The following is a 26,115-nucleotide window of genomic DNA, read 5'->3' as shown; positions in this document are numbered from 1 at the left end:
CTCCCCCTCCCTGATATCATCGTCATCTGGCTTATGATGAGGACCACGTTCAATGACAGTGTGTAATGCCAAGCCCTATGTATTGCAGCAATTAGTAATAGGAGAAGGGAGAAAAGGCAAGTGTAAAGCATTCGGCTGCTTTTCAGCGCTTTACACATACACACACAAAAACAAGTCTCAATTGTTTTTGTCCCAGATTAAAGTTCGTAATCCTATCTTAGCTCTCCATATATGACGTACGACATTTTCGAGCAAACACAGTTCCTGCACTATCTTAAAAAGCACAATTGAATCAATACCCCTTTATATTACTTTTGTTAGGTTGTTAAACAATAACCAGTTGAAGAAATTACCATCAGGCATTTTCAGTAACAATACCCAGCTGTGGTTGCTGTAATTTCAGAGTCTGTATTATTTGTGTAAGGAACGCGTCAAATCCATCGCGCATTGGTAAGACTACCAGCAAATATGAGCAGCGAAGCCTTAGGTCCAAATGAAACCAGCTACGAAGTAGGAATGTTCTGTTTACGTGGACAGGGATTTTATTTTTTCTTGCAAGTACAATGGTGAAAGCGAGAGGAGGGAGGGTGGGGGGGGGGGGAGAAGGAGCGAAGGTGGAAGCTAGGTCACATGTTAATCAGAGTAAATGAGTAAGATGGGTAACCTGTGACTTTTATGTTGGAACTTACCAGGTATACCAGGCACTGTGGCTTATCTTTTTGCCTTTGATATTTGTGCCGTTACGAATGAACCCGCTGTTGAAAATCTTAGACAAAAGTAAAGGGAGATTGTGTGCAATTGTTCCAAAAATTTTTCTTTACCAGTTTTCCTGATAGCTTACCCTCCCCTCCTCCCTTCAAACAGTATGGCCTTCCTTTAGTAAGGACTGCACTAAATGACCATGTGTTTATTTCTTACACAAACATTATGCTAATAAATCCAGGACGACATTGTCAGTTGAGAGGCTGTCCTCAAGAAGGAGATATGATCATCCCTGAACTCAAACGAAAAACAAAAGGACCATTAGGAATAATGAGAAAAACGATAGCTGGCAGAAACAATGACGCCATGACGACCTAAGACAAAAAGTTACAAAAACAACGGCCATACACTCGGACTAAGCCAACGTGCACTCGACTTCTGTTTTGATAAATGTAAAGCACATATATCGAGGTTTACTGTAATATTTTTCTTTTTTCCAAAAAAAAAAGATCGTACTTACATCAAATTTACATAGTGATGAAAATTTTATCATGATAGTTGCTAACATCTTAACATGTTATATGCTTCAAGTTTATCATAGTATATTTTTAATAACTATTATTAACACTTAGTAGTCACCCATTTTGAAGAATATGTTTTGCAACCACGTGCACCAGAATAAGTTATATATTTGTCTCGGCATCTTGCCCTCCCCCTCCCTGATATCATCGTCACCTGGCTTATGATAAGGGCCACGTGCAACTATAGTGTGTAATGAACGCTTTCCAAAATAGCATTTTCCAACAAAAATGGGCTTCTCAAGGGTAATTGAGAGCTAGTTTCCGCAAAAAACTGCCTTTTTCTATCGACCTAGTAAAATTAAGGCACAAAAGTCGTAGCATTTTTATGAAAACACACGGAATCCATGATTTTTTGAGGAAGGACTTTTATTGCAAAACTTACGGATACTGAAATGGTGGCTTAGAAAAAAAATGCAAAGTTTGGGTTTCATTGCGGACTGTTAAGTTTACACGAATTATACTGACAAAATTTCTCCTTATTTCACTGACATAAAAAAAAAATCCCTCAATTGCATACATATAAGTCGGATGGACAATCATAGGAGCTTCTGTATCCTTTATTGTATTAGAAATGTTTCTGAAGGAAGAGAAATGCAACTATTCAGAGGCATGTCTGCCACTGTTACAACAAAGACAGTAGAAAATGAGATTACACAACTTACTTAACAGGATAACTAGCCATTGTATTCAAAAAAATAATCACAAACAATGTATTTCTCAAATTGCTTTCTCAAAATGTTCCAAGCTGCAAAAATTCTGCAGCCCACGGTGTCCCATGCTGCAGAAATTCTAGTCCCAGATGCCCCATGCCACAGAAATTCTGCAGCCTGAAATACCCTACGCAGCAGAAGTTCTGCAGCCCTAGATGTACCATGCTGCAGAAATTCTGCAGTCCCAGATGCCCCATGCCACAGAAATTCTGCAGCCTGAAATACCCCACGCTGCAGAAATTCAGCAGCCCTAGATGTCCCATGCTGCAGAAATTCTGCAGTCCCAGATGCCCCATGCCGCAAAAATTCTGCAGCCTGAAATACCCTGCGCCGCAGAAATTCTGCAGCCCAAGATGTTCCATGCAGCAGAAATTCTGCTGCCCAAGGTGTTCCATGCTGCAGAAATTCTGCTGCCCAAGATGTTCCATGCTGCAGAAATTCAGTCAATTGTGCAAAAGAAAAGACTACACAGAGTGTTAAGTTGGGCAACCCTACGGTATTGTATAGCATAGTGGTGGATTTTACAAAAATAATTATTCAATTTTTCTCCCTTAAAAATTCCAGGTCTTTTTAATTGGCCCCCCTTTTTTTATTTTTTTCAAGCTAACTAATGAAATTTTGAGTATAGAGAGGGACTATGAGCCCTTCCCAAAATGGCAGCCACAAAATTAAGGGGTCCATTCATAACATTTCCAGATTTGAATATCATAAATTGTCACTATTTCATGCTTAAATACTGTGGAGATTCCCAAATTTCAATTTAACAGCTTTACAGGAGGGTAGAAACCCTTGTCTGTAACCTTGCTAGTTTGCATTATGATGCAGTGCTTAGCCACACTGCAGTTCGGCCTTCCTTTAAGGCTGCCACCGTAGCATTCCTGTTTTGCTGCAAACATCCACTAGTGTCCCCTTCCTTTGACAGCTTCTTCACAAGCCAAGTGTAGGCTCCAACAGGTAGTGGTTTCATACTGCTACACTGTGAGGCCACAGGTTCTACAAATATCAAATTTTCATTGTTTGTAAGAGAGCAATGTCTTGGGGTTATTTGCCTTGACGCTGACCAATGTCCCACCACAAATGTGTTTAGACAGTCCTTCAAGTATGGCCCTAAAACATAAAATGCATCAGCGTAAGAGTACAGTGTTTCTGTGCCTTCAAGTATTAAGGTGGCTCGTACTAGTTTCCTCGCGCGGGGAACAGATAACTCTTGCGTCACGCGCGAGAGAAACGTGCGAAAGAAGCGCGAGATTAAAAGACGAAAATTTAAAACAAAGATGGCGGCACGAGGAATTTTTTCTAATTACGTGAGAAGTTTACCTAAGAGCTTGTATTTGATGTGTTGAGCAGCCACTGTAAATGCAGGAGATAGAAACTAAGATAAAGAAGACGATTTTCGGAGAAGTAAAGGTTGCTTCACTTCACATTTAAAAGAAATATTCAACCGATATGAAATCTTGCAACGGCGAAAAATGAAGAACTCAAGTGAAGGATAATCTACCTGAAGTGGAAGACTTTGAAACTTCAAGGAAAATAATATGATATAGCCAGAAGTCGTGTGTAGGATTTTTAAGATGAGCCTGGGAGGCTGTCTTTGACAGCTGTTTAATGATTTTCTTAGCAGTAAACGTCTGTAAACATCAGATCGTAGGCGCGCACGCGAGCACACGCAATTGTCAGCGGTAGCTATAACAGATCATGAGCAAATGTCGATCTTATAGAATCCAGCTTTTTAAATGCGCGAGAACACGCGTGGAAATTGCTTAACTCACGAAAGCTATTGCATGAAAACAAGTCCGGTGACCCCTTCTTTTTATTGTTCCAATATGATAATAACGTCGAAAGGAATCATCACAAAACAATCTAGAAAATTCTACGGAAGTAAATTTGCAAAGTGTGAAAATTGCCTTTTTTCTAGATTTTCTGAAATTCCGCCCCATAGAATTTTTTAAAAATCTTTGTGCATTTTCCTTTTCAAGTGCCAAAAGAAATCACTGAAAAAAATCATGGGGTCACCGGGTTAGTTTTCGAATTATTTAAGCCACAAGCTAAGAAATGCGCCTGAATAAGCCTATGAAAGCATTGCCATGGAAACTGCTAGTGACGAAATGACACCTAATTTTGGATAACCAATGATTATATAATTGAACACCGTAAAAGTGTTCAACTGGCCTTTGTCAGTCTTTCTGTTGTATTTTTTCAAAGTTACAAACCATCAAAAAGATGAAAACCGGTACGAGCCACCTTAAGAGCCACTGACCACAAATATCGAGAATCCGCTGACAGTTGCAAAGTTTCGTAATTCGTTTTATTTTTTCTAAATGACCCTTTTAATGAACCTTTTTTGAAAATGATATCAAAAAGTTCTATTGCTTTTTTTCTCCCAAAAATCGAAAAGTTCGAAATACACCTAAATGGCTGTTGTACCCCCCATTAAAGCAATGAAAAAGTATGTAACTTCGTACGCTACAGAGCGATGCAATCCTGCTTTTCAACTTTGTGCGCTAGCAGATGGTTTGTTCATCTCTTGAAAAATATTAATTTCTTGTCATTTTGTTACGTTTAAATCTGAATAGTGACCTGTTGAAATAAAGTACTTCGCTACTCTTTTGCGGAGGTAAAATAAAGGTTAACTTCAGTGGCCTATGAACAGGTCTGCCACATATACTTACAAATCATAATGTACATCAACTTAAAGCTTTATCCTTGTATTTTAATTCTTCCAATTCTCTATCTTGGCCCACCTTAAGCGGCGCGTCTAGGTTTACAAGAGTTTGGGCTATTTTGTCAAAAATGCAATGTGAGCAGCTGTCCCGACCCATTTGAATACCATTAGAAGGTCTTGTATGATATATTTACAATCATCTTAAAGCTTTGTCCTTATAGTTCAATTCCTCTGAGTTTCTTTCTTGGCCCCCCATAGGTGGCATGTCCAGCTTTAAAAGAGTTTGGGCTAAAAAATGATAACCAATGTAACGCTATCCGTTGAACGACTGTCACGCAAGGGTTCAAGGCCAATCTTTCAACTTAGCCAGAAATGTACCAAATACATAACCTCTTGCGCGACAGCCATTCAACGGGTCGCATTACATTTTTTGTCATTTTAGCCCGAACTCTTTTCAAGCTGGACGCGCCGCCTATGGCGGGCCAAGAAAGAAACTAAGAGGACTTTAACTAGAAGGTTAAAGCTTAAAGAGAATACATATTTTGATTTGTAACCATACGATACAAGACCTTTTTAAAGGCCTTTAAATGGGTCGTGACAGCTGTTCAGCAGTTCGCATTGCATTTTCGACAAAATAGCCCGAACTCTTGAAAACCTGGAAGTGCCGCTTAAAGCAGGCCAAGATAGAGAATTGGAGGAATTAAAATACAAGGATAGAGCTTTACGATGATGTACATTATGATTTGTAAATATAAATGGCAGACCTGTTCATAGGTTTATTTTACCTCCGCGAAAGAGATGCGATGTACTTTATTTCAACGGGTTACTATTCAGACTTAAACGTAACAAAATAACAACAAAATAATATTTTCTAAGAGATAAAAGGACCATCTGTTAGTACACAAAATTTCAAAGCGGAATCACATTGCGCTGTAGCGTATGAAACTGCCAAAGTTACTTAATTTTTCATTACCTTATGGGGAGGACAACAGCCATTTAGGTGTATTTCAAACTTTTTGATTTTTTGGAGAAAAAAAAGTGCAATAGAACTTTTTGATATCATTTTTGAAAAAGGTTCATCAAAAGGGTCCTTTAGAAAAAATAAAACGAATTAAGAAATTTTGCAACGGTCGGCAGATTCTCAATATTTACGGTCAGTGGCTCTTAATAACTAAGCTGTTCCTATCATTATAATACAAAACTGTGTATATTTATCTTGTCCTGGTAGATAACATAGAAGATTGATGATGCTTAAGATAATATGACAATCTTTTCAAAAAAATTCATGGTGTTATAATTCACTAGGTTTTAATGGGTTGAAGCAAATCATGACCCATGAGTATCCTGTGAATATGTAAAAAAGTTCATTGACCATGAAAATTTTCCCTGAATTTTCAGAGGGTTCTTGGGAATATGCAAGCACCATGAAAATTCCTTGGAAACACCATTAATTTGGAATGAAAAAGTCTCCACTTTACTTGCACCAAAGACTATACTACAGTGTATATATAGCTGTATGCTGGCAATACAATAAAACTCTTGTGTGCTAAAATTGAAATGTAAGCTGTCAAGCAGCATTTTCATGTTATACTGTTTGTTTTTGTTGATTCTGCAAATTGAAATTCAAAGATTTCTACTCAATTTTGACTTAACACTCTTGGGAGTGAAGGGCTTAATTACAGTTCAAGAATTTATTTTTTTGAATTAAAATCTTGCTGTAACTGCAACAATAAATTGTAATTAAGTTATCCTCAACTGCAGACTAAGCAGCTGTTTATCTTTTTTTTTGCTGGGCTCGCAGCTTGTCAAACGTGACTAAAAATTATAATCCTGAAACCCTCAGCTTATTGATAGGTTTATTCCATTGTAAAGCGTAAGCTTAAGAAATTGTCGCATGCAGGTGACCGAATGGATTCTCAGTTTTTATCACGTACCGAATATCGCAATTTGAACTCACCACAAACTTTCAAAATCATACCTTTATAAATGGCCGCTCGACCCTTGTGCCGGCCAGTCGATATGTGAACTGTTGTCCCTTCTTTTATCTCCACGGCGCCAACGACTTGCTTTTCATGTATACCACTCACGATGTTCTCGTTTTCCAATTGAACAACGGTAAAACCCATCTTTAGAGATGCTATGTTAAGCAAAACAGTCGAGAAAAGAAATAGCTTAACACACCAGCGATCAACCGGTGAAAAGTACATTCAAAGACAGGGGCGAAATGGAGCTTTTTTTTCGTTTCCGATCACGTGGATACTTTGGGAATTGTCATTGGCTTGTAAAGAGAATCCGCTGGCTTGCCTGATTGCAGTCTCAAGAGAGGCACGCGAAACTTTTGCTGATTTCTCTGATCCGTACCCTGAAGGTGGACGACGGATTAATCTTGGATCCATGTTTTGAAGATGATATAAATAATTATGTGAACTCACTCTATGTAGAAATAATCGAGAAGAATCGAACGTACTACAAATGAACGGTTTGTGGCCAAAAGTTGTCAAGGAAACAAAGAATTGAAACCCCGACTCGAGTTGTGTTCACGGCAAAGGTGAGAATTAACAGAAGCCAATCACAACTTTGAATGCGACTGCAAACGTGTTTTACCCTCATTATTACAAAAGATGGATACCACCTTAGGAAGTATGAGAGAAACCAAGGTGATCGCAGTGTACCAGAACCCAAATCAACAAAGGTTGACCGTAACAAGCGTTAAGCAACACGTTCCAACATGACCATCTCGCGCCCGATTCCTTAGTCTTTCCCTTCCAGCGAAGTAGCGGTGGTGCCAATAGAGTCAAGTGCGTCTCATAACGAACAAACATTTGTACAAGAAAAGAAAGCGACTATGGTGAGTTGGAATTCTCGCCTTCAAATGGATGTGCATATTCCGAAACGTTTCCATGTTTATGATTATGTTTGTATTTCGCTCATTTGGCTATTATCAATTTCCCCATGACTCCAATCTGACCATGACAGTTCTTTTGGGTGTTCTTGTGAGATGGGCTACAGACTATGACCTAACTCCTGTACTATATCTACAGTTTGACAACTGTGTTAGAGAAAACAAGAACCGGTTCATCTTTGCTCTACTAGCACTCCTTGTTGAAGAGGACATTTTTGAGGTTTGTGGAGCTTAGAACTTCCTACATTGCACAGAGTAGACTCTTGAACTCTTTGACGATAATTTTTTTTTTTTTTTTAAGTGCTGTAATAAGCTAAGTTCCCTGCTAGCAGAGTTCACTTTTTCCTTTGTGGCTTTTAGATGGGCAAATGGATAAAAGAATAACTTTTTTAAGTGACGTTAAATCCAAAGCAGCCTCAGTTTACAAAGCAATAACACAAAGAGTTGACCAATCAACAGAGTCAGTAATGTTTGTTCGTTATGAGACGGACTTGACTCTATTGGCACCCCTGCTACTTCACTGGAAGGGAAAGACTAAGGAATCAGTAATGTAGTAAGAACTGCGGTTTGTTTGTTAACTGCAGATCAGAGTAAACTTTCTGCCAGTGGGTCATACTCATGAGGATATTGATGCTTTTTTCAGTGTTTATTCAAAGCACTTGGATAAGCTGGATGTTTATACAGTTCCAGGTAATAAATAATGGCAAGAGATCATAACACTACATGTAGGTTAGTACTTTTATTAATTATTGTTTTATTCTTGCAGTCTTGATGTGCCAGTGTTTCAGGTTAAATGTAGCCATAGTTAAGTAGAGAAAAAACACTCGGCCTGATGCCACTCATTTATATTCATTTATATTTACCTTGATAAAGGAATGAGAATTTAAGAGGGGCATCAATCTGTCAGCACACTCTTATTTCAAAAGTAGAGGGTGTGTGAGATAGGGAGGGCATATAGAGAGAAACCTACAAGTTATACTATGCATGTGTTAGCAGTGCAATGTATTTCTAAATTTCATCAACTTGAATTCTCCCCTTTGTACAGAATTACTCAAGGCACTGGAAGATTGCATGAAGCATCCCATTCCCAAGCCATTTATGCTGCAGATTGTCTATGACATAAGGTCATGGATTTCAGATCATGCAGAGGAACTACATGAGCACACTGTTCCAAAGTGCTTTAAATTTATGTGAAAAGATGAAGGGAAAGCTACAATGCACTACAGAAACTGGAGCCATGAGCGGTGGCAAGGGCCAATTGTAGTCCTCAAGGTGTGCACATCATTTTTTGTGTCCTTCCATTGTTTCCTACTCTTCACTGTTGTTGGGACCAAAAAGTCTGTCTAGAGCTTCAAACTTTTGACTAAAATTGATTTGAGAAATTGAACTGGATTAGAGAGGAAAACTGAAATTTGCAGTTTGAATGCTATGTATTTACGTAGTATGCAAAACAATATAAAATGACCAGTAAAATTGTGTGCTATGTGAAGGAAATTCTTTGCTGAAATTATTTTTGCACTTGTTTGGATAAGGAGACTGTAAAACCTGTAACCATGCGGCAATCACCAGACTACTTTGATGCTTTCAGTTGTGATGTTTCTGTTATGCCAGTATCTAAGCATTTATCTTGTTTGCTAATTTTTTTTCTTTTTGCATTTGATTGAACAGAGCATGCCTCATGGAAAGCCTAATATTGTAATTCCTTCCCTGGCCAAATTGGATTTGGAGGCATTAAAGAGAGATATACTTAACAGGTATCAACAGAATATGCCTCAAGCAGCATCAGATTGTTAGAGAAGTTGGCTGGAAAATGTTGAGAGAAAGATAGCAGCAGTGCCTGATCATTATAATTGCCTAGTTGATACACAGAAAACTGCTGGAAGAACTGCACCACTACCTTCGGCTGCCCAAATCCCAAATGATCTCTTAGAGCTTAGGGAAAGAGAAATCCAGCCTACCCAAGAAGTGAGTACATGATGAGAACTGGAATAAGATTGAATATTGCTCCCAGAGCTATGGGAAGAGGCAGGGTCTGAAATTACACTTTCCTGGTCACCAGTGCGACTAAAAACTTTGCACTGGTGACCAGAATTTCACAATTGGTCACCAGCGGGCGATTGACTATTTCATGCCATGATAATTATACAAACACTATCTTTGATTTTCAGCCAAATCAACTTTTTATGTACATATATGATTGTGTTATCAACACTAGCAATGTTGAATGTATTTGATAATATCATGTGTAAGAAGATGCTTTGCAATAGTATCATTTATGCTTTTGATATTTAAACGTTTCAGATTTACACTGGCTGATATAGAAATCCCAGAGAATGGGAAGCACCAGTGGAGATGGTGGATGATGATTTTCTTACCTCTCTGGGAGTTGGCTGCTTTGTGGCCTTGCATTTTAGCAACTATGAAAAGGAGCCAGTGATAGGAAAAGGAGCCAGTGATAGGAAATTTCCATTGAGGATAACTATTTTGAAGTGCACTATTGGAAAGGAACATATCTGGGGAAGTGGTCTCCTCAGCACATACCCCGCAGAAGAGCACAACCATGGGTGGAAAGGCTGGGTAAAACATGTATTGTTTGCAGTTCTTTCCAGCTCACTGAGGACAGCAAACTTATGCCATCGACGAGAACTTTTCTAAAAGATCGGTATAATGCACTTAAAAACTCAAGATCATGAATAATGCATCAGCATTGTCTTGTTCATTCTAGTTTGACTAAATTGTCTTTTAATAATGTACATGCAAATATGTTTAACTGTTTGAAACAATTTTGTGTAAACAAGGGAAACCTAAAAGCACTACCTTGTCCTTGCCTCTGGACTCCAAGACAGTACATATAGTAGAAGTATTTTTTGTGTGAGTACCATTATTAGTTTGTAAATAGCTTTACACATTTGTTAGAGAATTCTTAGATTGGCTTAATAAGACATAACTATTGAAGTCATCCAAGAAGTTGTGATTTTGGGAGTGTAAAGGAATATTCAGTCAATCTGCAATGTATGACCATTTTGTGAGGGCCTCAGAGTTTCTGCAACATACCATCGTTTCAGGTGGCCTAAGATTTCTTCAGTTTCAATATTTGAGGGGGTTGCAGAATTTCTGCGGCATACAGTCACAAATAGGGCTGCAGAATTTCTGTGGCATGCAGTCACAAATTGGGCTGTAGAATTTCTGTGGCATGTGGTTACGAAGGGGGGGCTGCATAATTTCTGCAGCATGCAGTCACAAATGGGGCTGCAGAATTTCTGTGGCATGTAGTCTCAAAGGGAGGCTGCAGAAGTTCTGCGGCATGCGGTCACAAAGGGGGCTGCAGAATTTCTGCGGCATGCGGTCACAAAGGGGGCTCCAGAATTTGTGTGGCATGTGGTCACAAAGGGGGGCTGCAGAATTTCTGCGGCATGCAGTCACATAGGGGGCTTCAGAATTTCTGTGGCATGTGGTCACAAAGGGGGGCTGCAGAATTTTTGCAGCATGCGGTCACAAAGGGGGCTGCAGAATTTTCTGTGGCATGTAATCACAAATGAGACTGCAGAATTTCTCCAGCATGCGGTCACAAAGGGGGCTTCAGAACTTCTGTGGCATGTGGTAACAAAGGGGGGCTGCAGAATTTCTGCAGCATGCGGTCACAAATGAGTCTGCAGAATTTTCTGTGGCATGTCACAAATGAGACTGCAGAATTTCTGTGGCATGTGGTCACAAAGGGGGCTGCAGAATTTCTGCAGCATGCGGTCACAAAGGGGGCTTCAGAATTTCTGTGGCATGTGGTCACAAAAGGGGGCTGCAGAATTTCTGCAGCATGTGGTCACAAAAGGGGGCTGCAGAATATTCTGTGGCATGTGGTCACAAATGAGACTGCAGAATTTCTGCGGCATGCGGTCACAAAGGGGGCTTCAGAATTTCTGTGGCATGTGGTCACAAATGAGGCTGCAGAATTTCTGCGGGATGTGGTTACAAAAAGGGGCTGCGGAATTTCTGCGGCATGCGGTCACAAAGGAAGGCTGCAGAATTTCTGTGGCATGTGGTCACAAAGGGGGCTGCACAATTTCTGCGGCAGGTGGTCACAAATGAGGCTGCAGAATTTCAGCGGCATGCGGTCACAAAGGGGGGCTGCAGAATTTCTGCAGCATGGGGTCACAAAGGGGGCTGCAGAATTTCTGTGGCATATGCTCACAAAGGAGGCTTCAGAATTTCTGTGGCATGTGGTTACAAATGAGGCTGCAGAATTTCTGCCGCAGGTGGTCACAAATGAGGCTGCAGAATTTCTGCGGCAGGTGGTCACAAATGAGTCTGCAGAATTTCTGTGGCATGTGGTTACAAAGGGGGGCTGCAGAATTTCTGTGACATGTGGTTACAAAGGGGGGCTGCAGAATTTCTGTGGCATGTGGTCACAAAGGGGGCTTCAGAATTTCTCTGGCATGTGGTTACAAATGAGGCTGCAGAATTTCTGCGGCAGGTGGTCACAAATGAGGCTGCAGAATTTTTGCGGCATGCGGTCACAAAGGGGGCTGAAGAATTTCTGCACCACCCATTTATGTGGGCAGTAGAAATGCAAACTACACTATTCAACCCAAATTACTAACATATTAAACTACTTTTTTATCGGACGTACTCCACATTGCAGAGATAAATATCTTAATTGCTTTTAAAATTTTGTCCGTGAAAACTCGATATTTTAAATGATTTCTATAAACGTGCCGACAAAAACTACAGCTTTGTGTTAAAAAAAGCTATTTTGGAAAAACGGCAAAATATTTTGGGAAGCGTTAACGTCGAGGCCTATGTATTGCAGCAGTGAGTAATGCGAGAAGGGAGAAAAGGCATGTGTAAAGCATTCAGCTGCTTTTAAGCGTTTTACACGTACACACACGCCCGCCGCCTGGTTAGCTCAATTAGGAGAGCGCCGGACTGCTGTGCGGGAGATCGAGAGTTCAATACCGGCCGGACCAGCACTCAGGGTCTTAAAATTAATTGAGCAGAGTATGCTTCCTTTCTTTAACATCAAGAAATGGTTAGATATTCTAGTCTTCTCGGATAGGGACGAATAAATGGAGGTCCCGTCTCATGCAGGGGTTGGGGAAGGAGACGTTAATTTCCCACGCACGAGATTACTGTGTGATGGATGTCCTCCCTGGGGTGGGCTGGGTGGGTAGGTGAAATCGCTACGGACTAAACACGGCTGCCAGAGGCGCCTGTCTGATTTCAACCTTAAAATTGTAACTAAACACGTATGTTGTTTTGAGAAATAGTGACCTTTACCTTTACCTTCACCCTACACACAAAAGTAAGTCTCAATTTTTTTTGTCCCAGATTAATGTTCGTAATCCTATCTTAGCTCTCCATATATGACTTACGACATTTTCGAGCAAACACAGTTTCTGCACCATCTTGACAAGCGCAATTTAATCAATACCCCTTTATGTTACTTTTGTTAGGTTGTTAAACAATAACCAGTTGAAGAAATTACCATCAGGCATTTTCAGTAACAATACCCAGCTGTGGGGGCTGTAAGTTTAGAGTCTGTGTTATTTGTGTAAGGAACGCGTCAAATCCATCGCGCATAGGTAAGACTACCAGAAAATATGAGAAGCAACGTCTTAGGCCCAAATGAAATCAGCCACGAAGTAGAAATATTCTGTTACGTGGACAGGGATTTTATTTTTTCCCAGCAAGTACAACGGTGGAAGCAAGAGGAGGGAGGGGGGTGGGGAGAGAGAGAGGGAGCGAAGTTAGGTCCCATGCCACCTCTGGACCCCATGCTCCTGCGCGATTCCTGTTCTCACTTCTGCTGAACACCACATGCCATTCTCGTATATATAAATATATATTTAAATTTTGCTCGCCATGGACATTATACTTGTGAAAGAAATTTGTCATTGAAACTTTAATGGACCAGAATTTCGTTTCATAGTTTTTTTTTTAAACTCTACTTGTCAAATACTACACTCCAAAATCTAGCCTTTTAGAATTTTTCCCACTTTAAACTTCCTTGGTCAAAAACCGTCAAAGTTTTTTTGAAAAGAAAATCTAGTAGAAACCCAAGAAAGTAATCCATACTATGAAGTGATATTCTCTAAACTCCATACAACAAATCGAAACAGGGTCATGTCAATAAACAGTGAGGCACTCCTCAATTTAACTATTCTTTTATCTTTGCGGTATGGAAGTCAAAAGTACTTGCCCGTAACGCCTACGGTGTTTAACTTGCAAAAGAAGGGTATCAAAATGTTATGAATTATTTAGTTAGTTCAGTACGATTAAGCCATTCGTTCATATTTAGTAAAGGGTTGAAAGGGCTACTCGAAATCAATAGGAAAACTACTTTAAAAACAGGCGAACTCAGATTTTATAGGCGCGTAATGATGCTTAAAGGACCGATTACAAAGCCAATAAAAACAGAAGTAAACATTGTCTGTAATAAACCGTAAGATAAATATATCTTATTAACCAAGTGCGACGGCCGTACTGGGAGAATATCAGCCCGAGGTCTTGACAGTACGGACCGAGCGCAGCGAGGTCCGTACAAAAAAGACCGATGGCCGATATTCTTCCAGTACGGTCCCGAGCAAGCTTGGTTAATAAGAGATTTATTATATAAAGAACGTAAAGACAGCAGAGTGACAATAACTCTCAAAAAAGAAACAAGAACTTTGAGTCTGAATTTACAAGGCATGTTTCGACATGCTGGCAGTAATATAGCGCTATCTACTGCGAGGATCGTCCATCATACGTATCAAATACCGCAGTTCAAAATATATGATTTTCATATATTTATTCTATCTCATTTATCACTTTCACGGGTTCATTACGAATCAACTTAACGGCCTGCTCTCAGTTGGCTTGTTAGCTCAATTGGTTAGAGCGCTGCACTAGTATCGCAGAGGTCAGTGGTTCGAGTTCCGTACAGGCCTGATTTTTTTTCAGGTCTGAATTTCGCTATTGCTCAAATAGCGCTATCTACTGCGAGGATCGTCCATCATACGCTGGCAGTAATGTCAGTTATATTGGTGAGACCACTCGCCACATTTGTACACGAGTTCGTGAGCACCTCTTGTCGGACAAAACTTCGCATATTTACAAACACCTGCAATCATCAAGGGCCTGTCTTGACTCTTGTGATACTGAATGTTTCACGATCTTAGATTCTGCCGCTTCAAAATACCAAATTAAGATCAAAGAGGCATTGCATATTAAGTGGGAAAAACCTATCCTCAATCAGCAATTGAAACATCTAGAATTGTCTCTTTCCTTTTAATTATGTTGTTCCTTGGTCTTTTAATTTATTTTTATTATTATTACATCTATTTTTTTTTATTTATCTATTTATTTTTTGATCTGGTCAAGCACGCGCTATTTACATCTTTCGCGTTTTTAACATTCAAATGTAACGTAAGCCCTGACACGTAGTTTGTAACGTACCTTAATTTAAATTCAAATGTACAACAGTTAAATGCTCATTTGCAACTGAAGATGACATGAGAATGTCGAAACATGTCTTGTAAATTTAAACTCAAAGTTGTTGTTTCTTTTTTGAGAGATTTATTATACGACTGAAGTTCAAAGGGACACAAGTGCGGTATCATTCGTGACCATTCGGGACAGTGCCCGGTCCAATACTTAGAGAATATTGGACCGGCAATAAAGCATTTTGATTGGTTGATTTTAGTTTTTGGCCCTCTTACTGCCCGAGTCGTGCAATAAAAGATAAATATCCTATGTTACATAAACGAAAAACTGTGTAATGAAAATTTACAGTAATATACTATGGCCAAAATTAAATGATGTAACTATAACAGGTTGTGTTCACAAATTAGTCTACTTACAAATGTGTTCATGAATCGTTCTGTGTTATTATTAGGTAATACTTAAAAAGGAGATCTATTTCATTCTGGTCATATTGTTCCTTTTTCAAAGTTCTTAATATATGGAGGCACTTGTTAGCCTTAACTAGTTTGACCTTAACATGAGAACTAAACTTACAATCACTCTGACGTGTGACTCCGAGTAAGCACAATTGATTACGTTCTGAAATGCAATTGACTGGATTATAGGTGTCCTTGCTCGATTTTTTTCTAATTACAAGCTCTTTGCATTTACTAAGATTACATGAGATACGATTATCTGGTGACCAATTTAAAAACACATTTAATATGGCTACAGAGGTATCAGTATTGCCTAGTACCGGTGTAACAATTGTCGAATCATAAGCATATTTGAATAACGCAGAGAATCCATCATAGGTAGTTTCAAGATCGTTAAAAAGATATTAAAGAGATGGGAGCCACTAATACTATCTTTTGTAGTGCCCTTATTGATGGCTTTCCACCTAGAATGATATTTACCAGACAAAATGCGTTGCTGTCTACCGGATAAGACACTGTGATACCAATTAACAAGATATGGAGATACACGTAATTGTTTAAGCTTTGTGGACAAGAGATTATGTTTGACCGCACAGGTTTACAGTTATTATCATCTAGGCATTTGCAAATCTGGTGCTGAATAGCTTGGAGCGCAGATGTGCAATTCCCACCCTCTCTATATCGTTCTCCGCATAACTATGTTAAGGCGGTTGATAGACTCCGCACACAAAAAATCTATGCCCCGTAGGAAGCAGATAGTTATGCAAATTAATTCCTAAAGCCTTGAGAAATAAACATCCACAACAGATAGGTTTTTCTTGACGTAAACAGCGACGCCGCCCTTGTTCCTCGTATCAAGTCCTGACCAGTTCTTATCCTTCCTTTTAACTACAATTAACTTATCACCGACGGTAAAGTGATCCTGTCAGCAGAAAGGACCACAAGCAGATCCGATCGCTATGGCTCTTTACACTCTTAGCATCTAGCCTTTAATCGCAGGTCTACAGAAAGCGTCCATAGTAAAGCGGTCCCGGTTCGCCGACGATACGGATGGGGCAGGCTCTACAACAGAAATCAAGAGAGGGTGGGACACGTTGAGTAGCCTGGGGTCTAGATCTTGGTTCCATTTCAAATGACAGGAACTGCTGGATTATTGCAAAGCCACAGAAGAAATAAGTTAGTGAGAAGTTGTCTGATTGGGTCAGTGAAATAGCTCATTTGGCAGAGTTCCTTCAGGCCACAGACATGCTATGCCGCTTTCACATCGGTGACTTACTTCCTAAGAACACTGCCCGACAGGCAGGATCTACTAGAACCACTGGAAAATGAAATATCTCAGGTGCTTATTCTGCAATAACTGAACACAGGTGTAATCACTTAAATAAGAACATCTTTGTGCTCCCAGTCCGCCTGGGAGGCCTGTGCCATGGAAACCTAAGACGGGAAGCAAGTCGGAAGTACGTTTCATTAGTCAAAGTGACAGCGCCCGTCGTTAAGCATACCACATCTCAAACACACCAGCTACAAGACGAGTTATTAGTAAGTCGGCACAAACGCAGTCAATCGCGAAAGAGCAGAAGAACTCATGAACAGGAAGGAGAGAAATAGTACGAGGGAACCACCAGAGATCAGGCCCCTGCCCAGAATGTTATTGTCTCTCGTGACATACACTTACAGTGCCCAGTTTATCATCGAGCGCAATACGAATTTGCATGAAACACAGGAGTAACTTTTCCATATGTTGACTCTGTAGTTTCGCGAATAGCTCATCGCATTATTCACGCTGTAGATCAGCTCCCTTTCTGTAGAGCATCTAAAATTGCCATTTTACAAAGCAAATTCAATAATGGCCATCGAAAACGCACAAAACGAACTTTGGTACAGTACTATGAATATGTTCATTAAACCCTTATGCTGGCAAGTACATGCTGGCTCTATGCTCGAGAGCAACGAGGAGAGTCTCTAGCAATGCAATGAATACTTAATTTCACGTCCAGACAACAGACTGAAATTTCAGATTTAAGGCTTTAAGTCTAGAAGTGTTTTTGATAGTTTACATGCACTCTTGGACCCCTAGCTCGCTATATACACTATCTAAAACAAGGCTTTTGAAGGAAATTTATCCAAGAAAACTTGCTGGAGTAGACCTCTGGATTCCGTAGACTCATACTATAACTTTTTCTGTGGTAAATTTCCTTGCTCAAAAACTGTATTGCCTGCTTATTCAAAAAAAAAAAAATAATTAAAGCGAAGCAGAGAAAAGCATCGGTCTCCAAACGCAGTGCAATAAATCGAACATGAGTACTGTGCAGTAGTCATTAATTTATCACTTTTGCAAGTTTGTGGTATAAAAGTCAAAATGCTAGCGTCTAGCACATAGCAATCCTCTTTAGGGGAGGATATTGTCGTGCAGCAAGTCGGTTACTTTTCTAGTGAATGTTCAAAGCGAACTGAAGGGACAAGAAGTAAACTGAAAAGCGATATCCTTTTCACGAAGCTCTCAATAGAGCTGTCTTGGATTCCTCTACAGAAAAACCGTAATCCCCTTTTGGCAGAAGTTGTGATCATCACTTTTGAAAGAAGGCTGCAATTTTGAATTATGCGATAAGATCATAACTTATTTCATACAAGATAAACATTAGTTATGCAACACTCTTAAACGGTTTTACCGTCATTAAATATCCCAAGAGCTGTGAATACTTTTTCAGTATACACAAGAAAATATAGAAGATGGATTTATCAAGTTTGAATGCTGTTTATAATCAAGCAAAATCTTCAAGGATGAATTTCAAACCGTTACCGTGAATACAGACACTATAAAAAAATCTAAGGAAGAGTGTAGAGAAAGATTTACATAACAGGCTAAATGCCAGTAACTTTTGACAAAAGTAATTTAAAAACCCTAGTTTGAAATAATAAACAAAACCGCTGGGATAAATATTGGCCACAACTTTTTTTTGCCCGATGAATTGTAATAAAGCGACTAAGATCCCTTGAAATCTCGATACAAGGCACTTGGCGATGCTCTGAACATCCTGCGGCTCTCTTCATTCTCTTTAGACAACTTCCTCAATAAGACAAAATGATCTCCCATTACTTTACTGGGTCTTCACCCGTCCACCGTGCGAGAGTGCGAAATCACAGATCATATATCACTGACCATAATCATAACTGTATGCAAATTATGCTTCAGAAAGTCTGATCAGAAATGCTAACATACCGGCTCTCTTTTTATCATCCCTTTTCAACTCTTAAACTAATTATTTTAAACAGTATTGATTTTATATCATGACCATACCTGCATGGCAATATAAACTTGAACATTGCGTTTTCATTTCCGCCTGCTCAAATAAACACACTATACGTATAATTTTAAATAAAACGATTGAGACAATTTGTGCTACAGATTCTAATTTTCCCACTCTTAGGATTTTTCGGTAACCAACCCTTAGCATCCCCTGCAATCAATGTCACCTGACCTACTATGAGGACTACACCACATTTACAACTTACATGTACTGCTGGGTAGCTCAGTAACCTTTTAAAGGCATTTCTATGGACATCGGAACGAAAACATCGAAAGTTAAACGAAATTAGTTTGTCAGTGGGTATGTTTTAGGACCGGTACCTATTCTATCCTGTAATCAAAATTGATTTAAAAAACTGCATATTTTCTCCTAAAAACATATGACCGGACAGCACTAAAAACAGTTTTATCAATAAATGGGATGTTTTACACGAATTTCCTGCCCTGAGAAAAGCCAGAACAGCACACGTGTGAAATTACGATAATTTTTAAGGAGTGTTTGATATCGCTAATCAGCTGCTGGCACATCACTCACCTTTCGCTCCCCTCTGTCAAGTGTGATGAATAAATGGCAAAGCGTTTACCATTCTTTATTGAATGTATTATTTTCTTAATAATCATCACATATGACAAGACGCCTCTCACTAAAGTGGATATTTTGGTACAAATAACAGGGCTGTGATCTAGAGGCGTTCGGTCGCCAGCCGAGGCGATAAACACGTAGCTTCAGGTTACTAAACTGAAAAGATTACTCGATCTCTCTATCTTACAATAGATGGCTTCATCATCATCATCATAAACTTCATTTCATCTCGAATTTTAGAGTAGCTTGTTGGAGCTAATATCTTCGAGAAAACATAAAATGGAGATTATCTATATGTATATATTCATACATGCATCTGTACAAGATCTAAAATACTAACTATACTAAGATATACTGAGACACAGTATTTAGAAATATAATTATGTAACAGATCAGTAGAAATAAACAGAAAAGTGAAGATAAGCAGGAGCGACTATACAAAGATATGGCCTTGGATTATCTTTCTAAAGTCTTTAAATGCACTCATGCGGATATAGTCAGGCAGTGTATTCCACACCTTAGCTGAGAAGTATGAAAATGAATCAAGGCCATAACTAGTTGTTCTAGGTTTTCTAAGTGACAGTATGTAATTACCGCGAAGATTATAAGAAGAGGACCGAAGTGAAAACTACCTCTCATATAAGCTGGAAAATGAGTGAAAAACAGGCTATTGTACAATAAAATAAGGAAATTCTGGATACGCCCATTACATAAGGAACTAGTGTTGACCTTAGTCAGAAGGCTATCATATGGCGACAAGTAATCCCTAAGTATAAATCTAAGTATTCTCTTATTCAGCGCCTCTAGTTTATCCGTATTCCGCGCCCCGCAAAAGTGCCAAACTGAGGAACAATAATTAAATGCGGTAAAATGTAAGCTTTGTAAAGCGTAAGTAAGGTGTCCCTCGATATCAGTTTTCGAAATCGTAACATAACATTAAATTGATTATTGATTTTTTTGCATATGGTGGATATGTGACTAGAGAAATCGAGCTTATTATCTATTTCCATTCCTAATATCTCTAATGTGTCTTTTACTGGGAAGGAAAAACTATAGTCTGTTTCGCCAAGAACGAGACCCTGGTGTTTGCTCTCGTTGACTAACATCCCATTTTTCTGGTACCAATGATTGGCTGATATCAACTTGACGTCACAGTCAGTCGCAACAAAATTTTGCGGTAGTCCATAATTTTGCTGAGAGAGAATTTGGTTTATAAGCTTAAAGGTCAGTGGTGTACTCAGTGTAACGACTGCCGAAACTGATGGATGGGACTACTTTGCAGGTCGTCTACAAAGACAAGTAAACCAGCATGTACTAGGAACGTTAACATTTAGAACATGAATCAATTTAGAACATGAATCAATTAAAGTTGTACAACAATGTTATTTGTATTCTTTTTAGCATAACTATAACACGTAACCTAAACAAAATAGCAAAGGTTCTCACATAGACTCGCTTGCCTCAAATCAAAAAGCGTCGAAAGTACAAGTTTGACAAGACCATACGAAATCAAAGAGAGAACTTCTTTAAAAGGATGCTCACTCAGGTTTTCTATGCGCTTCGTGATGCTTAAAGGACCGATTACAAAAACAATAAAGAACGAAATAAAAATTGTAACTACGTTCGCGACTAAGATTTAGAGAAAGTTGCTGGCTTATTAACATGGGCGTTTGTTTGGTATCCTTGATACTCATGCTCTTCGCCGACTGACATAGTATTGCAATGCAGCACAATGATCGTTCTATTTGGTAGGATTTTCATAAAGCGAGAAATGATAAAATGCAACGTTAGGGTTAGAGAACATTCTATGTGCACCGACATGAATAAACAACTATATACAAGAGTTCATCGCTCTATGCTTGCGATATGTCAGTGGACAATCAACCAAGTTTTGATGAAACCCTGATTTTCTGAGACTCTCAATAGGCAAAAGACGAGAAAATGCTGTAGAGAAAAATGGAAGCACTCGCTGTTTATTCCACAAATGTTCCTGAAATTTTATGGAGCTGTTTCATAGGTCTCCAAACCCTTTAATAAGATCCTCGGTAAGACAAAGTTCTGTGTTCGCGATAATAGTACTCGTGCTGGAGTCAATTTAGGCTGCAGCTACGGTTGTTCTTTACCAGTGTTAGTGACCCAATGATATCTAAGTGAAACGTTAACAGCTTTAAAGCTCAGAAAATTCTCTACAAAGATTGCCGGGGTTCGAAAGTAGTAAAATAAAACACTATTTGTGGTTCTTTTATTTTATGGGTGACCATGGGAAATGACCCTGTTCCTAAGCAGTCCTAGAGCTTATTAATAATAAAGGGTAGAGAGGAAATCAAACAAATTTCTGGGGATCCCTTATAAGAAGGATGTAATCGAAGAGATTATGGATTAAAGCTTTAACAGACATCCACGAACGAAGAGCAAGATTTCGAAATATTTTTATTGGTTCTTACCAAAAAGAAATTCTAGATACATGATAGTATTGATGATAATGATCACGCTTTCGGAATAATAAAGCAGCTAGTGCTGAATACTTGTTACACATACTAACTGTCGTCATTTGTTGACAGGCGATTGGACAACAACCAGTTGGAGGACTTGCCTAAAGACATATTCAATGACAATACCAAACTAGAACGTCTGTAAGTTCCTAGTTCTAATCCCACTGACTTTGGAAAAGAAAGACGAGAAAAGATAAATATATAATTTCAGGGATAGTTGTAACAGTAAAAGCTTTACACTGGTTAAACTTTGTCGCCAAAGTCTCAAGTTTTGTATTATTGTTTGATACATCAGTCTTAATAGACCCGTCAGCTTAGCTTGTGTTTCGTCTTACACGTAGAAGGACTATTTGTTAATTTTTTTCAACTGCGAAGAGTAGTTGTAAAACTTCTCTATTCTTTGATGCGTTTCGTCTAACTGTCGTGGACTTCTTCCGGGAGTTTTAGCTAAAACCGTGGTCACCAAAATATATTTTTCACCTTGCCTTACACATTTTAGATTTTTTACAACCTGGCCTGTTCCTGTGCGTAAGCCCAGCCAGGCTTCTATGGTCATTGGTCCCCCGTAACAGATCGGCTAACTTCGGCTTATAAATACAAGCGCTCAGTGATACTTGTAAAACTCCTTGAAGAAGTCTACGACAGACGAAACGCGTCGGAGAATAGAGAAGTTTAACAACTACTCTTAGCAGAAGTGCTGCTCACTAGTTTAGTTTTAAAAAAATATTTTATACACATGAAGATTATTTATCTTCATAAAATAAGTTTAATCATAAATAACTAAGATATAGCCTAATTTCCTTTGGAGCATTACTGCTGAGAAAAGGGGGGAGGGAGGGAGGAGAGGAGTGGACACTAGAGAACTAGTTTTGCTTCCCAAAGAATAGGACGTGTCGTTGTCTCGCTTAATCGTCCTCGATTCTAAATCTACCTGTCAAAATAAGTTTGTTAGTCACGCCGGAAGGTAAACAATAGGCCATCAATGACAAAACATCACAAAGTCTTAACCCACTATATGACAAGTCAAAACACTTCAGTGCATCCATGCGAGACTAGGATATTGGTGCTAGTAGCCAGAGGATGTGGACGTACATGTTAACGCTCCACCAGAAATTATTGGAAGTTATGAAATTTTAATATATGCGCAAGCCAATTAATAGAAAGGCGAGGAGAGAAAGGTCCAGTAAAGATAATGTATCTCCAGATGAAAAGAAACTAAAAGACGTTTGTTTGAAGTGAAGGAAGGCACCTACGCTACAAGCTTCGACATGGTGAGCAAAAGTGAGGACGAGAAAGCGTTACATCACCACCCAGTAAAGTATTAACCCGCCTAAAAAGTCTTGAAACAGTCGACGAAGCTCGAGAACGGCTTAAGAAAATAGAAGAAGCCAATAGCAAATTTATCCAAGAAATTAACAAAGGTGTGAAATTTCTTAAGGAGGACATCAACACCCATTCAAAACACAAATCAACTGAAGAAGTATTATCACTACGCAGACAAGCTGGTTTACCAAGAAGCGAAAAGGCAAAAAGGAGAAACGAGAGAACACCGAAGAAATGATCAGTTCCATCATAAAAGAAAAACTGCAAATAGTGGACGCGCGGAAATTAAATTGCAACGGCTGCACATGAAATGGAAAAGTACCCCAAAACCGTCAGAACCTAAGCCCAACTCTAACTCCCTTTCTCCGCTTTACCGAACGCCAGAGAAATTTGAAGCAGGCATAGAAAGAAAACGCCTTTTGCAATTCAGGAAAACGATATCGTAGAGAGCCATCGTCATCAATTAAAGAAACCAAAGAGGGCAAGAGAAAATGGCCGCCCCGAACCGGACAAACTCTACTTAACGGAGATCATATCTCACTTTAGCTTTATTTTTTATATGTATATGTACACTTGCATTATCCCCTATTTGTTCGAATATATTTTATCAATAATTTACGGTAGTTAAAGTTATTCGAACTCCTTAGAGATTTAATCAACGGTGGCCCCATAAAGTTATCACCAGTCAGTAAATAGGTAAATGGACTATCGCTTTTCGCAAAGACTACGACTTTGATTCTACAAAATTTGTTTAGATTTCCAAAAAAACAAGGCTGTTGAGCTTCAAAAGCGATCTAAAAGTGATAAAAGCACGTCCGCTTGCACTCCCTCGGCACAAAAGAAATGGAGCCAATTTTCTTTTAAAACAAATTCTCCTTGGAAAGACTTTCGCATCATTCCATATCAGCGCAAGTTAGAAACAAAATTAAGAGAATTCCAATTTAGTATTATACATAGAATTCTAACTGAAAATTATAATCTGCACAAAATGTCTCTAGACCCTCGTGTTTAGGCATCTTTTGGAAGAGTTATGATGAATTCCTCAGGCATTTGCATGTACAATGCATCTCCATGTCTAAATTCTAGGATCAAATTGTGAATTGGAGCTCCAGTGTACGCTTGATTCAAACTATGGTTTTAACGATGGAAATTTTTATATGGAAAGTCAGTCGTTGGGCTGTATATCAAAGGATATATAACTTATTTTGAATACCATAATTCAAACGGGTAAGAAAACCGTTTATGAAAGCAAGAGGAGTTTGTTGAGAGCATCATTAAGTGTTTTCTGAGCAAAATGAAACATCGAAAATCGCAAGAGTATCAATGGAAATAGCTAATAAGAGGAGTGAATTAGATATGTTTCTCAAAAAATAGAACAATAAAAATATTTAATCAACATTCCTTTACTTTTTGCAAGTATTCTTTCCAAAATTTTTAAAACATATTTACAATAATGAACGTGTTAATGATATAAGTAATCATGTAGAATTCGTTTAATGTTAGTATTGTATATAGGATAATAACTGTAGGATTTCATTGCAAGCAGCTCATGGTGAGTAATGTATCGTAATTGATACATTGTGGGTAATGTGTTGTAATACAGTTTATTTATTGTAAGTAATATAGGTCGTAAGAGAATATTTGCATTAAAAAAAATGAAAACACAGTCAGGTCGTATTTAGAGTACGTGGGTTATTAATTTATTGTAGCTTGTTGCGTCAAAAGTTTGTCTCAATGTGACTGGTTTTAAGGTTCTGAAAGAGTACAGGGTTGATAAGCACACCCAGATTTTCTATGCGCTTAATCCTGCTTAAAAGACCGATTACAAAGCCAGTTGAAACAGAAATAAACATTGTAACTACTCTTAACTTATCACCGATGACAAAGAAATCCTGTCAGCAGAAGGCACGAAAATCACAGGTAGATCCGATCGCAATAACTCTATATGCTCTTAGCAACCAGCCTCCGATGGCATGTTTACAGAAGGCGTCCACAGTAAAGCAGTGCTGGTCCGCCAAAAATGTGGGTGAGGCATGCTAAGTACCATGTGTCCAGATTTTTGCTATCCTCCAAGCGACAAGAACTACTGGATTATCGCAAAACCGGACAAGAAAGAAAGTTTGAAAGAAGTATTTAAGGAAACGAGCGTTCAATTAACATTGGAGGGGAGGAAAAATCTGGGCGCGGCAACAGGCTTACGAGTGTATCTAGAAGAATTTTTGAGTGATAAAGTGTCTGATTGGGTCAGTGAAGTAGCTCAACTAGCAGAGTTTCCTCAGACACATCTACAGGCACGTTCTGTCGCTTTCACATCGGCAACCTAGTACCTAGGAACACTGCCTGACAGATAGGATCTATTAATACTATAAAGGTGTAATGAGCTAGATAGGGACTTCCTTGCGATCTCAGTCCGCCTGGGAGGCCTGTTCCATGGAAATCCACTCCGGGAAGCAAATCGGTAGTGCGCTTCATCAAAGTGACAACGCTCTTCGTTAGGCATGTCACATATCGTACACACTAGCTACCAACAAGACGTCTTTAGTTCAGGTGGCAAAAAACGAAGTCAATCGCGAGAGAGCAGAAGAACTCACAGACATGACAGAGAGGATTAGGGTGATGGTACCTCAAAATATCACGCAACCTCGCAGAATGCTGCTTGCGACATGTACTTACAGTGCCAAGTTTATCAACCAGCCAATAACAGTTTGCATGAAACATAGAAAGAGTTTTTTATACACTGACTGTGAAGTTTCGCAAATGGTTCATCGGATTATACAACTTGAAGATTAGAGGGGTCATTAGTGTGGCTGACAGTGCCTCTTCGTTTATGTAGAGACTCTGATTTTTTCGACAGATCGGAGGCAATGTGCCGGTTTTTCGAAAAAGGTGGCTATCGTGTTTCTGTTATTCAAGCGGGCCATCACTGCGCCCAACTTATTGATTGACAGTCAGCATTTCAAACGTCACATAAGAAGAATT

The 26,115-nt window shown here is 39.1% G+C and overlaps 3 protein-coding genes and 1 pseudogene across 5 annotated transcripts in view; 3 read left to right on the top strand and 1 right to left on the bottom strand.

The window, feature by feature from the left end:
- Positions 1-1,822: 1,822 nt before the first annotated feature.
- On the bottom strand, positions 1,823-6,951 carry LOC148739855 (uncharacterized). Its single transcript, XM_088750026.1, has 2 exons — positions 6,634-6,951; positions 1,823-3,100 (listed from the first exon to the last, which is right to left on the bottom strand). Exons 1-2 carry the CDS (start codon positions 6,860-6,862, stop codon positions 2,808-2,810), a joined length of 522 nt encoding a protein of 173 aa, XP_088606152.1. The 5' UTR covers positions 6,863-6,951; the 3' UTR covers positions 1,823-2,807.
- Positions 6,952-6,974: 23 nt separating this feature from the next.
- On the top strand, positions 6,975-8,823 carry LOC148739854 (uncharacterized). Of its 2 annotated transcripts, none has more exons than XR_015996940.1 (3): positions 6,975-7,203; positions 8,201-8,247; positions 8,603-8,645. XR_015996940.1 is itself a non-coding variant. In XM_088750028.1 (3 exons), exons 1-3 carry the CDS (start codon positions 7,532-7,534, stop codon positions 8,749-8,751), a joined length of 501 nt encoding a protein of 166 aa, XP_088606154.1. In that variant the 5' UTR covers positions 7,219-7,531; the 3' UTR covers positions 8,752-8,823. The 2 variants fall into 2 exon arrangements, 1 of the variants encoding a protein (XP_088606154.1); XM_088750028.1 differs by lacking the exon at positions 6,975-7,203 and adding an exon at positions 7,219-7,777 and having other exon boundaries at positions 8,142-8,247; positions 8,603-8,823.
- Positions 8,824-9,110: 287 nt separating this feature from the next.
- LOC148739853 (uncharacterized) lies at positions 9,111-10,577 on the top strand (annotated as a pseudogene). Its single transcript, XR_015996832.1, has 3 exons — positions 9,111-9,167; positions 9,427-9,522; positions 9,859-10,577. The product of XR_015996832.1 is annotated as an uncharacterized LOC148739853 (transcript).
- Positions 10,578-17,277: 6,700 nt separating this feature from the next.
- The window catches only part of LOC111346684 (uncharacterized), a 41,144-nt gene continuing 32,306 nt past the window's right edge, over positions 17,278-26,115 (top strand). Inside the window, exons 1-2 of the mRNA XM_088749582.1 lie at positions 17,278-17,309; positions 21,883-21,954. Coding sequence (XP_088605708.1) covers positions 17,278-17,309; positions 21,883-21,954 — 104 coding nt within the window. The remainder of the gene's footprint in view (positions 17,310-21,882; positions 21,955-26,115) is intronic.

This window comes from Stylophora pistillata, chromosome 2 (genome assembly GCF_964205215.1).
Source record: "Stylophora pistillata chromosome 2, jaStyPist1.2, whole genome shotgun sequence".
Lineage (NCBI taxonomy): Eukaryota > Metazoa > Cnidaria > Anthozoa > Scleractinia > Pocilloporidae > Stylophora > Stylophora pistillata.
The sequence above is the reverse complement of the archived record's forward strand: the minus strand, read 5'-3'. Positions and strand labels throughout refer to the sequence as shown.

What these genes read in the sequence shown, in the direction of transcription:
- LOC148739855 (XM_088750026.1), bottom strand. Translation starts at nt 6,862, where the DNA reads ATGTACTTTTCACCGGTTGATCGCTGGTGTGTTAAGCTATTTCTTTTC. An exon ending in TCGAGCGGCCATTTATAAAG is followed by an intron (nt 3,101 to 6,633) that starts GTATGATTTTGA and finishes TTTATGTTTTAG; the next exon opens with GGCCATACTTGAAGGACTGT.
- LOC148739854 (XM_088750028.1), top strand. Translation starts at nt 7,532, where the DNA reads ATGTGCATATTCCGAAACGTTTCCATGTTTATGATTATGTTTGTATTT. An exon ending in TTGAAGAGGACATTTTTGAG is followed by an intron (nt 7,778 to 8,141) that starts GTTTGTGGAGCT and finishes TGTTAACTGCAG; the next exon opens with ATCAGAGTAAACTTTCTGCC. An exon ending in GGATGTTTATACAGTTCCAG is followed by an intron (nt 8,248 to 8,602) that starts GTAATAAATAAT and finishes CCCTTTGTACAG; the next exon opens with AATTACTCAAGGCACTGGAA.